Genomic DNA, 18,586 nt, shown 5'->3' with positions numbered 1-18,586 from the left:
ATGGTTGTTGTTGCTTGTCGCCTCACATTATTTTTATCCATATATTCACCATAGTCTCCTTTTCCTTCCACATAAATTCGAGATCCCTTTTTCACATGCTGATATGCTACATCTCTAAGGCCTGGCTGGAACACTGATACCCGATGCCATGTTGTCTTTTGACTGATGTCACCCATTTGGTATTCTTCACTCCCCTGATCGCCACATCTCATTTGTTGTTAAAGAAAATATTGTTACTGGATTTTTTCCTTCCTCCTGGTGTCTTCCTCCTCAGAGTCTAGGTTGGTATCTGTGTAGTGGCTTCTACTACCTCTGTGAAAGCATATTTCCAGTATAGCCACAAAATATGATACTGTTAACAGTAGTCATGATTGGCAAGACAGTTCCTGGAATTGCTGAAGTTAATGGCATCTGGGTAGTAAAGAAAATTTGACAGGTTAGGAGGTGAATAAATTGCTTTAGTTATTGGTCAGAAGTCACCAACTCTATTCTTGGGTTCTTGATTTGCTGCTATTCCAACAAAATATGAGACATAGATTAAAACAAATATTTATCAAGCCCCACTGTTTGGTGGACATTGGCCTTGTTACTGAGTAAACTGAAATAAACATAATATCTGCCATTAAGTGACATAGTTATTGATCAAATAAACTTTATAAATAGACTTTCACTTCTCTGTCGGAACTTTATCGTAGATTCATACTTGATGTATGATTTCCTCAAGATTTTTACACAAAGCAGTGTTTGACCATGAGTGTCGTTCCATAATTATAAAACAAAGTATAATGTGTTCTGAGCATTCACAATTACCAACATTATATTTCTGATTCCTTTGTAAGGAGAGTCTTAGGATATTGAAATTGGCATTGACTCTTAGGATACGACTGTTCACATTCTACCTGACCAGCAAGAACATGATCAAAATATATCCTGTAAAACTATCTCCTCCGCCCCCCCACCCCCCCACCCCACACACACACACACACTCCTGGCCAAGAATGGGTACTTAACAGAAGTGCTTTAAACTGTTCTTGAGACCATAAGAATAAAGATTTCATCAAGGAATTACCTGAGAGTATGGGATGCATCTTAACTCTTAAGGTTTCACCAATATCCCAACAGTGGGAGATTTTTTGATTTGTAAGAGCTGCCTTCTGGCTCCCTCCAAGTAATTTCCGTTAGTGCCAAAATGTGTCTTTAAATATTCAAAATCATCATCTACTGTATTAATGTAGTAAATTATCTCCATTCAACATATTGTTGTCCTTATGATGAGACTTTGGAATCACTGTTCTCTCTCAGCATCTGGACTGGTTTAAACATCTTAATCATTAAGGAACCATGTTAACATAATTACTGACTACTAGCAACAACTAATTGGTAATTGGGTGACCTAATTGAAGAAGACAGTACAATCAATAATGCCCAGGTAGTGATAAAGGAAGACTAAAATCAGTGTTGATAACTGACGACTTCTACAATGCTGTTCTTTTACTTTACTCTCTGTTCCCATAGCCTGATTTATTAATATAGCAAATATCAACAAATGTTATGTACTACATACCAGGGAAGTAATGATGATCTAAGAGATACAAGACTCTTACTCTTTATGGAACTAAGAATATAAGAGATAAGTAAGCAATAGTTACAAATTGTAATACTGCTGTAGAATTGATAGTACTACAAACAGCAGAGACCAAAATCCCTGCTTTTATGGAACTTGCAGTCTAGTGAAGGAGATGGAGAAACATTAATAAAGAATGTTAATATAGAAAATAATGTGGGTGGTCAGAATGGAATGCTTTAGATAGGGTGGATGGTCAGAGATGACCCTGTGAAGGTAGTGACATTTTAAAGACTAGATAATAAGTAGAAGTGAGGCATGATATATCCAAGGGAAGAGCATTCCAGGCAGAAGAAACAGCTTTTACCAAGTCCCTGGAACACTTGATAAACCAAAAGAGGGCTGGATCGTAGTTGGGAAGGAGAAGAGTGGTATAAATTTAAATTAGAGAAGGTGATAAAAACGTGTTCATGCAGGGAACCTTGTAGGCTACAATAAAGGGTTTGAATTTTATTCTAAGAGCAACCATTTGAAACTAATGAGTTATTTTAAACAAAGATATGATGTTTGTTTTTGAAAGATCACTAGGGACAGAAGTAGAAATGAGAGGAGACCTTTTTAGGACCCTGTTGGAATAGTTCAGGATGGAGGTGATTATGGTTGGAATCAATGTCCGTGGAAATGGAGAAAAGCTGAGAACGTGGCGTTTTATATGCCTTTGAATTATCAAGATGAAGGTATGTGAAGTAAACATTCTGAAACTTAGGAAGAAAGTCTAGACTGGAGATTTAAATTTGAAGGTTGTATAGTCAGGTAGTTAAAGTCATAGGAGTGGATAAGATCATCTAAAAAGATAATAGTCTTGAGGAATTCCAGCATTTAGGAATCAAGTAGAGAAAGAAGCAGTCCACAGGGAGATACGACATGTCCAAAGCTTGACCTCCTCATCCTTTGCTACAAACCTATGTCATCTGCAGCTTTCCCCCTGCTTGATTGATGGCAACCATACTGTTCCATCACTGAGACCAGAAACTTTGGGGTCATCCAAGACTCCTTGCTCACACTCAGTGGCTCTTGTTCTCTCTCATTCTCACCCCATGTTCAATCCATTAGAAAACTGCGGCTCTATCTCCAGAGTATCCAGACTTAAACTTACCACTATTCTGACAAGTACCGTAAGATTATGTTCCATGCCACCATAAGCTCTCACCTACTTCTGCCCGTAACCTTCTGTAGTCTATTCTAAGAACAGTCAGTAATATAAGTTATGTCAGGTACTTAATCAGCTCAGAACCCTGTGGTGACTCTCCATTTTCCTCAGTTAAAACAAAAAATGTTCTTACAGTGAGCCTCAAGCCTCTTAATTTTTTGTCTTTATCTGGTCCTCATCACTTTTAACCTCATGTCCTTCTACGCTAACTCTTACTCTGCTCCAGCCACTCTGGCTACATTACTGTTGGCCAGTAAGGTAACTCCCTCATCTCTTTCAAGCCTTTGATCAAGTGTCACCATCTCAGCAAATATATCTAGTCAGATAAGACAAATATGTCCTTTGGATTTGGCAATGTGGAGATTATAAGTGACCTTATTGGAAGAAGTTGTAAGGAAGAAGCAGAGCCAGTTGAGTTTGGGAGAATAGAGAATGGAGAGTCATATAGATTGGTTTATGTGGAGTAGCAGAGAAATGGTAAAGTGACCTTAGGGACAATACTTTTTATAAATGAGAACATGTTACAACAGTGAACATGTTTAACTGCTAAGAATGACTTAGTTAGAGGTAGTGTTCTCTAGTCAACTTTATTAATATTTATGCATGACTTCAAATACCATCCTTATGGTCATGACCAAAATATGTCTCTAAGCTCAGACCTAACAAGATTAAAACAAAGTTAATCTATTTAACCATCTTTAACTCCTCAGTCAGTTAACAACCAGTGTCCTGTCAACCCAAGAAGTCTGTACCATTGCTTTTTCATCCATTCCTATGCTGGCATTTTAGGACTACATTCAGGGTTGGTGATTTTAGGAATATTCTTTTTTTCCTTTCCTTCAGCACACATATAAACCTCTCCATCTGCCTTAACTTCTGGGGTCCTTTTCATTTCATAATTAACTGTAAAAAGGCATTAAGTATTAATATGTGAAAGTGGTAAGAAAATTGATTAGCACTTTTTGTTTTATTTGGTTGAGGGGGGCTCTTGAGCAGAACTGTAGAACATTGAGTACCTAAAGGAGGACTCCTGTCTGGGAAGAAGTTGCTTATGTTGTACAAGTGAAAAAGTAGGGGCTCTTTTGAAAACATTTGATTTGATACTTTAGTGTTATCCCTTTCTTACTATAAAGACAAACATAAGCTATAAGCTCATCTTATCTTGTTGCTATGGCATAGTCCCCCACTTTAGCAGAAATATTTTATGAGACAGATGTGGGAAAGAAATTCTAGCAAGTTAGTTTTGTCACTATTTCATGAGGCAGTAATTTATATACTTAAGTTATACACTTGAAACGTGAAAATATGTGCACACTAAATATGCAGAACTGTTTATTTACAATTAGAAAAAAAAGCTCTTGTAAAGCTTTTGAGCTTTTGGTCAGTTATTTTGTAATCTTTCCCTGAAGATGATAGTAGCAGGAAGTAAAGCACTGCTGCTGTACCACAGTCTACTTAGCAGTGCTACCCTTTGAATTTATCATTAAGAAGAGTTACTGCCATATTTTAGATCACCTTTTCAACAGTTCTTGGATTATTTAATCTGTTATTTTCCATTCTGAAGCATATTTAGCATGATTTAGACATACTAAGTGTACTTTATTTTCCTTGGCAAACTTAAATGTGAACAATTTGTTTTCTTGTAGGCTTTGGGCGGAAAGATGTAGTTGAGTATTTGCTTCAGAATGGTGCAAATGTTCAAGCACGTGATGATGGTGGGCTTATTCCTCTTCATAATGCATGTTCTTTTGGTCATGCTGAAGTAGTCAATCTCCTTTTGCAACATGGTGCCGATCCAAATGCTCGAGATAATTGGAATTATACTCCTCTCCATGAAGCTGCAATTAAAGGAAAGATCGATGTTTGCATTGGTAAGACTATTTACTTTTCTGAATTTTCCAGAAATTCTATTTGAGTTTATATTAAATTCATTTGTTAATATCAAATTTTGCCAGACTGAATTTAAATATTTAAGAATGATTTAATCTAACCACTATTTACTGAATTGTCTTTTTGTGTCTGGTACTTAGCTTAAATTTCTTTGCAGAATAGGGTACAAAGTTCCTGTTCTCTGGAAACATGCATTCTTTTGGGAGATAAACTACACAACCAGGTAAAGATATGATGGAAGTGAAATGCGTGTTAAAGGGTAATGATTAGGGTGGTGACTTGACTTGAGTCAAGTCTCAGGGCCCAGTTTCCTGGAATCTAGTCTTTTTAGTGGGAGAAGGGTAGGTAGGGACTTCTTTATAAACAGCTTTGAATTCTAGTTAAGGAGGTTGCTGTTGTTATGTAAGCAGTGTGCAATATTGAAAATAATTGACTTGAACAGGTTCATAAAACTAGTATATTTTAGGAAGACTAATTTGGTAGGGGGCTGGGTAGAATGCTGGCTTCAGGGAAACTAGTTAGGAAACCAGAAAATAACCCAGGTAAGAAATGAGGGCATGACCTCAGCTTACTCCAAGAGATTAGAAATGGCAAGTTAAATAAAGATGCATTTGGTGAAAAATAATCAGTCATTTACAACATTTGAACCTAACAAGTGAGACAGGATTTACCTGACAGGTGGATCCCTGACAAAAATTATACATGAGAAGGCTGAGAGTTTTTATTAATCAGGGATTTGGAATTCATTGTCCCTTATCTCCATTTTTCCTGATGGTTAACAGAAACGGTTGAAATTCTTAGAACACATAGAAAGGCAGGTATGAGCACCAGCAAAAGTTCAGGGACTCTGTGCTGGAGTTAACTGACCTTCCTCCCCCCAAAACCCCATTTACTACACCAGAGTCATCAGATTAGTTTAAAATAGGTCATTTATTAAGATGCAAGATAAATTGCTTACTTACCTTTGTCCAGTTCTCCTTTCCTGTGTGTTATATTAAATTGTTTGTGCCGTTTGCTCAGTCTGTTCTTTGCACCACATAACCCATCCCTAATGCCTCAGTCTCAGGCATATAAACAATTTTAATACAATAACATGGAGTTTTCCAAATGTGGTAATAGACCTGTACTCTCCAATGTAGTAGCCGAGGACTTGTAATGGAGACTAGTATGAATTGAGGTGTTCTAAAAGAGAAATATATACACTATTTCAAAAACTTAGTACCAAAAAATGAAAAAATGTAAAATATTTCATTAGTAGTTTTATATTGTTTATACTATGAATATAAATACTGAATATTTTGATGTAGTAGGTTAAAATTAATTTAAACTTGTTTTTAATGTAGCTACTAGAAAATTTTAAATTACATCTGTGGCCTACATATTAGTTCACATTTTATTTCTATTGAATAGCACTATTAAATAAGACTAGAATGAAATGGAAATTAACCTGTCAAAGAATAGGAGCTGAGCTGAGCTCTTTTGTTTTTGTATTATCTGTTTTCTAATAGCTCTTTATTTATAGAATGTATTGGAATATCTTCATATAACAAATAACAGTATGGAACATAACTAAAGGCTTTTCTTCTGATGTGCCTTGGATTATATCTTTTGAGGTTTTTGTTTGTTTTTCTTTATGGTTCAGAGGATTAAACCCAGGGGTACTCCACCACTGAGCTGCATCCCTAGCCCTTTTTTTTTGTTTTGTTTTGAGAGGCAGCTTGCAATTCTCCTACCTCCACCTCCTAAATCACTAAGATTACAGGTGGGCACCACCATGCCCAGGTGTGCCTTAGATTTATTTACATGGTACTGAGGATCAAAACCAGAACCTCACGCATTCCAAGGCATCCAAGGCAAATGCTCTACCACTGAGCTACAACCTTGGCCCACAGTAGCAGTTTTGATATGGTGTTTGTAAACCCTAGAAAGAGTATTTAATTTTAACTTAAAATTCAATGTAATTAACCTCAAAAAACTAACTTTGCATCCAGCAGCTCCTGTATATATATTTCCCCAGTTAAGATTTTTCCAAAGAATAATTGTCCTTGTAAGTAGTGTTTTATACCCTACTTGGCTTCAATGTATACCTACTTATTCCCTTTCTTAGACTAGCTTACCTTGCTATTGAAATACAGTGTATTATGGTGTCAAAACCAGACAAATCTGAGCAGCCTCCTTCTGTTGATTCATTTTTCACTTTTCTTGAAGAATAGGAAATTGATGCTGGCCTTACAGAATTGATTAAAAGCGTAAGGGGTTTTCTAGGTTTTTAATTTTTTGAAAGAATTTACCCATGTACAAAAATAAAATAAATATTTTAGAAATGAACAAAAAAATTTTACCCATGTGTTTTTGGTTTTTTAATCCTGCACGTCTTATTCATAAGCTATCTATAGTTATAATAAGAAAGATCTTTAAACTACTTTTAAAACTTCTGGGCCAGAACTCTTTACTTCATTTTTTAAATTTGTTGTTGTTGTTTTTGTTGTTATCGTCATAGAGACACTATGTTTATATTATTATTAATTTATGTGGTGCTGAGGATCAAACCCAGGGCCTCACACATACTAGGCAAGCACTCTACCACTGAGCCACAGCCCCAGCCCTCAATCAGAACTCTTTAAGAAAATGATTTACTTAAAAAAAAAAAATAAGCAAGAGAGAAAAGAAAATGATTTATTAAAATCAAGTTAATCAGGTTAGGGTTGTGGCTTAGTGGTAGAGCACTTATGAGGCACTGGATTCGATTCTTAGCACAACATTAAAAAAGAAAGATATCGTGTTCATCTTCAACCTGAAATATTTAAAAATAATAATAAATTGATAATAAATTGCAGTGGCAGAGCAGCAAGGGCTATATTCAAAGCATAAAGTGGACCAGTGTTACATATTAAAAAATAAAATCAAGTTAATCATAGTTACCATTTCTTAAAGTAGAGTTACTATTTTTCAGTGCTCTTACAACATGGAGCTGAGCCAACCATCCGAAACACAGATGGAAGGACAGCATTGGATTTAGCAGACCCATCTGCAAAAGCAGTGCTGACTGGTAAGTCTGTGTACTTTCTTTGGTTATTCTAGGAAGAATATAAAGAACAAACTTACTAGGTAGACCATCTGCCTCCTGCAGTTAATGACCTCAGCACGGATTTTTAACAGTTGTCAGTTCAGTTGCTATTCTTTTCCTCATCTAGAAAGTTGACAATTGATTTCCTCTAAAAAGATAAAGCTTTTTTTTTTCTTTTCAAATTCATTTGAAAATTTGTCATTGTTGCCTTTTTGGGGCAGGCGTGATAGATAAGTGTGTGTTACTATTGGGTATTCAGGGTACTTTTTAAGTATCCCTAAATGTTTCAGATATATCTGACCCTTTATAAACTACTGCTTCAGGGATGAGGGGAAAGTGTATTTTAATCATTTTTTACAAAATCCTTTCAAAAAAGTGGTACTCATCATCTGCACACACTCCATTTCAGTACTGATTTTTGTACTCTACCCTAACATAGTAACGTCCTTGGAATCTATCTTTAAAAAACCTTGGGGGCGTAAAGAAGCCTTGCCTTAGTAATCAGTACACAGTTCACATTGTAAGCAACAGTTTGGATGTTGTTTCAGCAAATCTTTATAGGTTAAATTTTATTGATTTTATAATTGTATTTATTTATAAATGCTTTCAGCATAGTTTATAATTAATCAAGTGTTGAAAATCTTTTGAATTTATAAAGATTTAATGATTATGTTCAATTAGTGATGCAGTAGAGTTTTTTTAATATTGGTGTATTAGATTTGGGTTTTTTTTTTTTTATTATTGTTTGTTTGTTTTGGTTTGTTTCCTTTTGGTGCTGGGGGTTGAACCCAGGGCCTCACACCTGCTGAGCCTGTAGTCTACCACTGAGCTACACCCCCAAACCTCTTATTTTGGTTGTGAATGTTTCACATACACTTTAGTTAAAAAAACAATATACTCATTTTAGGGGAAAAAAGAAAAGAAGTTCACCAATAATCTACCAACCCAGAGAAAACTGTTAATATATCCTTCTGGGCTTATGTTTCTCTATGCATATTAATTTTATGTAGGCATAGTCATACTTCATTTTGTAGCATGGAATCTTTTTTTTAACTTCCATTGCAGGAAGTATTCCATGTCCTCATAAATATTTTTAAACTGCATAATATTCTGTTAACCCCTTTAAATTTATTAGAAATTTGTTTTCAATTTTATCTATTTTAAATGTAATAGGCATCTGTTTGCATAAGAATGTAATTGATCTTTTTTTTTAACTTCTCATTTTTTTCCTCCTAATTCACAGGTGAATATAAGAAAGATGAACTTTTGGAAAGTGCAAGGTATGTACTAAGGTTATTGAATATGTACCATGAAAAGTTTATCGTTAAAAATTTGTTCACAAAAGTGAACTTTAAAAAGAGAATGATTTTAAAGGGAGATCAGTAGAGGAAAGGTACCAACGGGTAGAAAGTAAAGAGGGATGGGGGAAGTATTGGGGAGCGATAATGTCAAATTATATCTTTATATTTTGTATTGTGTGCATGTATGAATATGTGACAACAGATCCCATCAATATGATCAATATGTACAACTATAATGAAACAATAAAAAATTGGGGGGTGGGGAATGATTTTGTCTTAATGGTCCCAGTACATGCCTCCAGATATGATTCAATAAAGAATATAAATTGCTGAACTGGCAATGTAGTTCAGTGTTAGCGTGCTTGCTTAGCATTTACAAGGCCATGGGTTCAATCCCTAGCACCATACAGAACACACGTATACACAGGTAACACTTATTTTGTGTTCTAGGAGTGGCAATGAAGAAAAAATGATGTCTCTTCTTACACCATTAAATGTCAACTGTCATGCAAGTGATGGCAGAAAGGTACTTTCTCTTGTAACTAAGTTTGTGTTCATCTCCTGGTAATAGATAAATAAAATATTTGAAGAAAGTACTGATTTTTTCTTTTAAATTGTAATTCAGATTAATTCTTAAACTTAGTAAATTGCCTTGCAAAGTGGCACACACCTGTAATCCTAGGTACTGTGGAGTTTTGAGACAGGAAGATCACAAGTTAAAATCCAACCTAAGCCACTTGGCAAGACCCTGCCTCAGAATAAGAAAAAGGGTGGGCATGTAGCTCAGTAGTAGATTGCTGTTGAGTTCAGTCCCCATCACTGGAATTTTTTTTTTTTTTTTTTTTTTTAAACAAACTTAGTAGAAATTTATTGATAATAAACATTTTAAATTGTCTTCTTCCTGTATGCAGTAGTAAACTTCACACTTTTATACTATGCCTTCAGTGTATGTTATATTTTATAAAAAAACTAAACGGATATTAGACAATGAAGTTATAATTTGATTTTCTGGTTTTATATTTGGGTTTTTACCTTTTTACACATTTTAATTCACCCATTATGTGAATTTTATTAATTTATTTGATAAATATTTCAGTCAACTCCACTGCATTTGGCAGCAGGATACAACAGAGTAAAGATTGTACAACTATTATTGCAACATGGAGCTGATGTTCATGCTAAAGATAAAGGGTAAGCATTTGAACAAAAATAAGGACTTTGTTTACGGTACACTTTGAAACTTTATAAAACATATTTTTTACTAAGCAGCATTAATATTTGTTAGGTTTTCACAACATACAGGTTGATTTGAGGACAGAATTATAAAACCTCATACACAGTACTTTATGGAGCATGAAAGATAACTGATGAAGGGATCTGTACCAAGTGCCAGGTGAAAGAGAGAGCTGGTACTACAGGAGTTTCCAGGAGGGAGCTATCTATGAGGGATGAAGTGTTTGAGAAATCCTTCAGAAAGATATAGTACTTGACCTTGACTTTAAAGGCAGGTCTCAAATAAGAAAGCAAAGTGGGAAATATCATTGTAAGAGAATTGATGTGAGTTTTAAGTGCTAACCCAGATGATATAGTACATTTAAGAAACAATGACCATGGAGGTTGCATGCACATGACCCTGGATTCAATCTCTAAACATTGAATAGACCAGCTTGACTGAACCAGATGATTCATATGGGGAACAAATAAAAGTTAGGATTGGAGAAACAGGTAAGAACCAGATTTTAGAGAATTTGGTATCCTATCCTGAAGAATTCAAACTTTATTCTATCATTGCGTGCAATTTGTGATCTGAAATAAGGGACATTTTTCCCCCCTAGTAGAGTTGTTTCAGGAGGTGCATTCTGAAGCGGTGGGGGTGGGGTGGGGTGGGGTGTTTAATTTTAAAAGGAAGAAACTGGAGCTAAAAGAGCAGTTAGAAAAGTGAGCATTGTAGGGGTTTGGACATAATGAAGATCTCTAATGATGGTAGAGAAAAATGAAAATAAATGTAAAAGATATTACAATGTAAGAATGGATAAGATCACTTCAAAGTCTAGACATGATGAGAGAGAGTAAAGGAATAAATAAAAGGAAATCTGTTTCATATCCTGAAGCTGAATGAGTTAGACCCAGTGAAGTACAAGAGTGAAAATTGTTTGGGGCAAAACATGAAGTTCATTTTTAGAACTTTTGGTCTTATGTGAACATGATGCTAATTCAAATGGAAGTATGTACTAGGTAGAGAATAAAATTGATGTTCAGGCAGGTAAAGAACCATGTATTCAAAAATGTTATGGTGGAAAGCCATTAGCCTTTAAAGAGAGATGTGTAGAACTAAAGAGACTAAATTGCAGATGGCCGTCACTTACCATAGATCATCATCATAGTGGCTATGGCAATTAATTAGTGAGTGATCCCCAAGGAGAAGGAGAAGCTTAAAAATATAATTTTAATGTTGCATTATTCCTTCCCACATACCATGTTCTTCCATTCCCATGATGAAGGAATTGAATTTCAGTTCGTTGAGGAGTACAGCAGTTCACCTTGTAGGATTTTAAAAAATATTTTAAAGAAGAGCCAGTGTTTGGGCTGAGTCTGGAAAAGATATATAGAAGTGAGCCAGTCCAAAGGGAGGGGGGGAATCCTATACCCTGTATGTATAAAGGCAGAGGGAACTGTTAGGTTCAGCATATCTTTACTAAAGAGAAAGGCCAAGGAGGGGTCTTGTTAAGAAGTCACTACTATCTCTTAAAAGCAGTGAGGAAACACTAAGACGTTAAAACAAGATTAGCCACATAAGAAAAATGTGACTGTAGCCGGGCATGTGACTCATGCCTATAATTTTGGTAACTTGGGAAGCTAAGGTAGGAGGATTGCAAGTTCAAGGCCAACCTTAGCAATTTAGCAAGACCTTGTCTTGGGGAGTAGGGGGAGGTGTGATGTGGGTTCCTGATAGTACATCCCTGGGTTTGGTTCCCAGTATCAAGAAAAAGAAAAATCTGTCGCTTACAGGATAAATTGGAATGGGGCTATTTTAGTTCAGGAGAGAAACAACAATAGACCTAAACAAAGGTAGTAGCAGTAGTAGAAGAAGAAAAAATAAAAAAAGAGATTTGAAAAAGAATTGGGAGTTAGAATTTTTAGGACGTAGGGTTCAAATGGATGTTATCAAATTTTGTACATTTTTATTAGAAGTTCACATAAGCCATTCTCTACTTAAAACAAAGTATAAATTTAAAATAGTTTGTTTGAATATATTTTAATTTGTAAATTTTCCTACACCTAGGGAATATGTAATAATGCAGGCTTCCCCTCCCCCCTTTCGTTGTAGTGATCTGGTGCCGTTACACAATGCCTGTTCTTATGGTCATTATGAAGTAACTGAACTTCTGGTCAAGGTTAGTTCTCTTACACCTTTCTGATTATTTTCTCCTATAAAATTTTCTAAAGTACATAGTATATCTGTTTTTTTTCCTGTGTCCAAATACTTGATAGAAGAGAGGCCATATTCCATGTACAGTGGCACACATCTATAATCCCCATGGCTCAGGAGGCTGAGGCAGGAGGACCATGAGTTCAAAGCCAGCCTCAGCAACAGTGAGGTGTTCAGCAATTCAGTGAGACCCTGTCTCTAAATAAAATACAAAATATGTGGCTCAGTGGTTGAACGCCTCTGAGTTCAATCCCCGGTACCAAAAAAAAGAAAGAGAAAGAAGCCATATGTATAATCATAAAATACAAGTGATTAACAGGTTAGTATCTGACTGCTTTTCTATTTTTGAGATACCATACACTTCTAAATATAAAATAGGACTACCATCATGTGAATAGCAGATTAAGTGATTCTGTAATTTGTAACTAAAGAAAGCAAGATTAAATGACTCATATTATTTAAACCAGTTATATTTGCAAGATTTGCTTATTTGTACTTTAGGTTGAAGCAAGCTTACTTGGTAAGCTTTACTAGCAAGAAGCTTACTTTGACCCCTCCTGAATGTGAGTAAAAGATATGTATTATCCTTAAGAATGAATCCAAGGATTTTACTATCCCTCAAATACTTTTCCCTACTCTCAGCAGCTGTCATGGGAAGGAAAAGAGGGCACTTGTTTTTAATGCCTCTGTGGGCATATGCCACCCTGTGGGCATATGCCACCCTGGAATAAATTTTTCCCACACAAACAATGTATAGAATATAAGCAAACCTCTTTATAATGTAGCTATAGTATTATGCATTTGTAGCACTAATGCTTTTGCTTCTTGTCAAACTGAGTCTTGAATTTAGTAGAACATCTGGAACATTACTTTGGAAAAAAGTGGAAGTATTTGAGGTGTAGCTCAATGGTAGAGTGCTTTTATAGCAAGTGCAAGTCTCTAGGTTTGATCCCTAGCACATAAAAAAGTAAGTAAGATCGAAAAACTGGGACTGGACATGTAGTTCAGTGGTAGAGCACTTACCTAGCCTGTAATCTGGCACAAGGCCTTGAGTTAGTCCTCAGTACTGGGAAGAAGTGTAGAGTGGAGTGGAAAACTGACTAGTGGTTATACTTAGACAAATGTTAGATGAGTTTAGTATACTATAGTAAAGTTCAGGAAAGTCAGGAGAAAGGAAGTAGATAGGAATTGGAACTATATGTGCGGTCCCCAGCAACACCAAGTTGGCAGCCCTAGAAGTCTGGCTGGGAGAAGCTGTCATCTTAACAGTAGACATTCTGCGATTACTTTCCAAAACCAAGACATCATCTCTGAGTCAAATTATGAAATATGATGCTAGCAGACACAAAAATGCAAGGAATTCTTTTAACGTTTTCCTTCTAAAAAGCCTCTAAATATAAGGAAGCAAATAGGTGGATCTGGGAATAATGAGGGGAATTTTTTATTGGGTGAATTCTTAATTGTGCAGAAAGTGATGATTAATGGGAATGTTAGCACCTTTAATGGGCTGCCAAAAGCTCTGTCTTTGCCTTCATTGTGATCCACATTTTCATTGTTGACTTGGTAAGGAATTAGAAAGGGATACTTATAAAATTTGCAGATTAACATGAAACTAGGAAGGATAAGTAAGCTTGGGTTGAAACCAATAAAATGAAATTTATCAGATTTAATAGGATCACTAAGGAGACAGGTTTATAAAAGTGAGCATATAAGAAGAATGTGTGCAAGGAGAATATACTTTGATGTTTGTTTTAAAAAATTCTAGAGCTTAGCCAGGTGTGGTGGCACACACCTGTAATCCCAGTGACTCAGGAGGCTGAGACAGGAAGATCGCAACTTCAAAGCCAACCACAGCAACTTAGCTAGGCCCTGTCTCAAAATAAAAAATAAAAAGGACTAGGGATGTGGCTCAGTGGTTAAGTACTCTGGGTTTGATCCCTGGTACAAAATAGGAAAAAAAAAAAAATTATTCTAGAACTTTTTTGTTGCCCACTGATTGGGTATAAGTATAAATTGTGATGTAACTACTTAAAAGGCTATTGTAATTTTATACCAGTAATACAAGTATAGTGTTTATGTCAGGCTCACAATATTTTTTAAAATAAATTTCTTAAAGTGTGTTTAGTTGAGATCATGGGGTGAGTTTAGAAACCATCTGATATGAAGGATGAGTGAAGGAACTTTGAAGTATGTAGGCTGGCAAAGAACAACCTAAGAATATTGTAAATACTGCAGCAAAAAGTATTTATCTCTTTGATGCCAAAAAAGACAAATGGAGCAAATTTTGAAGTGCATATATTAAATTATAAGTGAACTTTCTAATGGAGCTCTGTAGTACCTATAAAAAGCCACATTAGCCAAGAATTGGCTCCCCATCACTGAACATATAAAAAGAAGTAGCTGGTTTGCTGTCAGGAATGCCCTGGAAAGGATTTTGTGTTTTATGAGAGGTTTAACTAAAATGACTTCTACAGTCCATCCAACTCCAGCACTTGGAAATGACTAAAAAATTGTTAAGTTTGACAAATGAAGTGTTAGCAAGGAAATGGAGCAACTAAAATTCAGAACATTGCTGTTAGCAATGTAAAACAGTATAGCCACTTTAGAAAATGTTTTCAAATTCTGTTAAAGTTAAATAGTATACCCTATATTGACAGCTGCCTGTATAATGAAATGTTCCTAAGTGAAACAACATAAATGATTCTTAAAAACATGATGTGTGAAAGAAGTTAGACACAAAAATATACGCTGTATTCTTTCATTTTTATGAAATTCAAAAACACATTAATATGCTACAATTCAGAATGGGGCAAAATTGCCTGTAAAAAGTGCATGAGGAAGCATTTTGACATAATGAAAGTATCCTATATCTCGATTCAAATTATTGTAGTGTGGATATATATGTCTGTCAAAACTCACTAAACTACATACTTAGGAGTTGTATATTTCACTGTATGTAAATTGTACTTCAGAAAGGGGTGAGGGTGGGTCTTGGAGAAGATTAGGTTGAATCTAACACTTCATTCTTAATTGTTCTTAATAAGAAGAGTTAAGTAGGCCTAACAATCAGCAACTGTTTCTCCATTGGGAAAAACATTTTCATTTTGAATTAATTGGCTTAAAAAGTGAACTTTGGGAACATAACAATTTTAAGCTTACAAGATGTTAACTGCACATAACTAATAATAGTTCTAAATTCTTTTAAAATTGAACTTTAAATGCATACTTTTTCCTCCCAGCATGGTGCCTGTGTGAATGCAATGGACTTGTGGCAGTTCACTCCTCTTCATGAGGCAGCTTCCAAGAATAGGGTTGAAGTGTGTTCTCTACTCCTAAGTTATGGTGCAGATCCAACACTACTGAATTGTCACAATAAAAGTGCTATTGACTTGGCTCCCACACCACAGTTAAAAGAAAGATTATCATGTGAGTATATAAATTATGAATGTGCAGCTAAGATATTATGCTATCATTGACTTGAACACTTGTCTTTCCTATTTATTTTTCTAAATGTTTAAGTAATGGAATATTTTCCTTAGATATAAGTACAGTTGTTTAGGGAGCTTCTGCTTACTCTAGGTGTGATGAAAAAATATATTTATATTGGGTTTTTGAAGTCGTTATTTTTTTATGTTTTAGTCTTAAATGATATTCTTTTGAAATGAAAGCATTTGGTTTCAGTTGTATCTTTGATATGATTTTCTAGCTAATCTGTTCATTAAGTTAGTAGTATTTATCAGATTGTCAGATTGTCATCTTGTAAATATAGTCCCCAGGTCTTAACAATCTTTATTCCTAATAATCTTTGGTATCTGGGCTGATTTCTGTGGTTTTCTGTCTATAACTGAAGTAGATGTAGTAGGAAATAACCACCTTATTCAGACACATTATTACTACATGTAAATAGGCAGCTTGAATTAGTTATATTTTTCTGGAATAATAAAGAATAAGGGTGATTTCACAAGTCTGATGAATAAAAGAAACTTTGAAAAAATACTCTTGTTTGTTCGTCATAGGTGGCACTTAATGAAACAGTTTGTCTAGCACCCAGTTATCTGATAGATCTGAACAAAACCATGTGCTGTTGCTATTTTAACATAGGAGTAATTTATTGAGAAAAGTTCTGTTCTTTAAAAAATTCTCAGTACACTGTGGTCTGGGAATATATTGCAGTACTCCAGATAGCTGTAGAGTAATTATGTATTTGAGCAGATCATGAATCAGCCATGGCCTAAATCTGTGTATACATGTGGGGATGAATTGAGCCATAACTGAGGGGAGCTGAAATACCACTATAGGATATTTGGGAAGATTATTTCCAGAATAATGCTGAGTGTCTTTTAGTAAGTAAGTTCTATTAATTTGATAATTCTCATATAGATTTAAATGCTTCTTCATCTAGATGAATTTAAAGGCCACTCATTGCTGCAGGCTGCTCGAGAAGCTGATGTTACACGAATCAAAAAACATCTCTCTCTGGAAATGGTGAATTTCAAGCATCCTCAGACACATGAAACAGCATTGGTAATGTTTCAGACTTAAGTTTTTAAAACACAGTAACCAAAAACATGCCAAACTCATCATAATGTTCTAATTTAGCAATGGCATTATTTTAAAAATCTAATTTTAAAAAATTAATGTCCACACGTATATAAAGAAAAAATTCAAACAATATAAATAGCCTTACCACACCCCCCAAAAAGGCAATACTATTATGTTCGAGATTCCATCCAGAAAAAAATTATATTCATATATTGATATGTGTTACATATATATCTTTTTTATCATCATAGGTGGTAAATACCTTTTGCCATTGAGGGGAATTATAAAAACTATAAAGGCTTATTGTATTAGAAAATTTTCACTGAAAATAATGAAAACAAAAATAATACCATCCAGATAAAAAATATCTGGTGTGTTTCCTTCCAATATTGCATTACTTTTTCAAAATTAGGTCTAAAGTATGAGTAAAGTACCTTAGACGCTACTTTCCTGAAACAGTAACTCTGTGAAATCACAAAAAAAGTAGATGTGAGTAGTGAAGAATGAGGAAAAGAATCAGAAAAATATGGGTAAGCGATGGAATATAGAAGTGGGAATACTATAACCAGGGGCCACCTTGAAAAGGAAAATTTTTAAAAGGAAAAGTTCTTATATGAATTGCATAATGTGCTTTAGGTGAGAGAAGATAAATTAATGTGTTTTGTAGATTTAACTCACTATTAATAGCTGTACTTAATCTTTTATGATAAATTTCTTCTCCTTGTGCCTTTCTAAGCTATATGAAATTTATGTAAAAACCTATTTTTAAACATTTAGTATCTTTTTGCTATTTCTTTTAAATTATTCAGGTAAAAAAAATAAAGCTGCAGAGTATAAGAAATGCTAATAAAAATTAAAACCACAACAGCATTAAAATGGTATAGAGAAACTTGAAAGACTAACCTCATGGAAAAATATCTAGTATGAAAAGCTAATGTAGTTGTACCCCTTTATCTGTGGGGGATATCTTCCAAGACACTCATGGATACCAGAAACCACAGATAATAGTGAACACTATGTGTCCTGGGTTTTTTTGTTTGGTTTTTTGTTTTGTTTTGTTTTTGTTTTTGTTTTATTCCTCTATACCCTTGGTACAGTTTAATTTATAATTTAGGCAGAGTAAGAGATTAACATGGATAACTTCAATAACTTCACTGTAGCCAACCTCAGAACACAATTCTTTTTCTTTCCTTTATATTAACTTAAGATGTTTCAATAAAGGAAGCACTTGTAACTTCTCTTTAACATATCAAAATTATTAGCATAATTATTCTTGCACTTGAAGGCCATTATTAAGTAAAATAAGGGTTACTTGAACTCAAATGCTGTAATACCTCAACACTTGATCTGATAACCAAAATGACTACTAAGTGATAATGAACAGGTAACATAGACAGCTGTGTACATACACTAGAAAAAAGAGATGGCTCACATCCTGTGCATAATGATGCCAGATGTCATTCATCACACTTCTCAAAACAACTTCTAAAACTCGTGAAGCTGGGTACATTTTAATCCCAGTGACTTAGGAGGGCTATGACAGGAGGATCACAAGTTCAAGGCCAGTGTCAGCAAGTTAACA

At 34.8% G+C, this 18,586-nt stretch overlaps 1 protein-coding gene across 1 annotated transcript in view; it reads left to right on the top strand.

The window, feature by feature from the left end:
* The window catches only part of TNKS2 (tankyrase 2), a 57,800-nt gene that overhangs the window by 5,863 nt on the left and 33,351 nt on the right, over nucleotides 1–18,586 (top strand). Inside the window, exons 2-9 of the mRNA XM_079138194.1 lie at nucleotides 4,421–4,645; nucleotides 7,618–7,713; nucleotides 8,975–9,011; nucleotides 9,483–9,558; nucleotides 10,129–10,223; nucleotides 12,361–12,427; nucleotides 15,702–15,888; nucleotides 16,865–16,986. Coding sequence (XP_078994320.1) covers nucleotides 4,421–4,645; nucleotides 7,618–7,713; nucleotides 8,975–9,011; nucleotides 9,483–9,558; nucleotides 10,129–10,223; nucleotides 12,361–12,427; nucleotides 15,702–15,888; nucleotides 16,865–16,986 — 905 coding nt within the window. The remainder of the gene's footprint in view (nucleotides 1–4,420; nucleotides 4,646–7,617; nucleotides 7,714–8,974; nucleotides 9,012–9,482; nucleotides 9,559–10,128; nucleotides 10,224–12,360; nucleotides 12,428–15,701; nucleotides 15,889–16,864; nucleotides 16,987–18,586) is intronic.

Source organism: Sciurus vulgaris (assembly GCF_902686455.1).
Source record: "Sciurus vulgaris genome assembly, chromosome: 4".
Classification (NCBI taxonomy): Eukaryota; Metazoa; Chordata; class Mammalia; order Rodentia; family Sciuridae; genus Sciurus; species Sciurus vulgaris.
The sequence above is the reverse complement of the archived record's forward strand: the minus strand, read 5'-3'. Positions and strand labels throughout refer to the sequence as shown.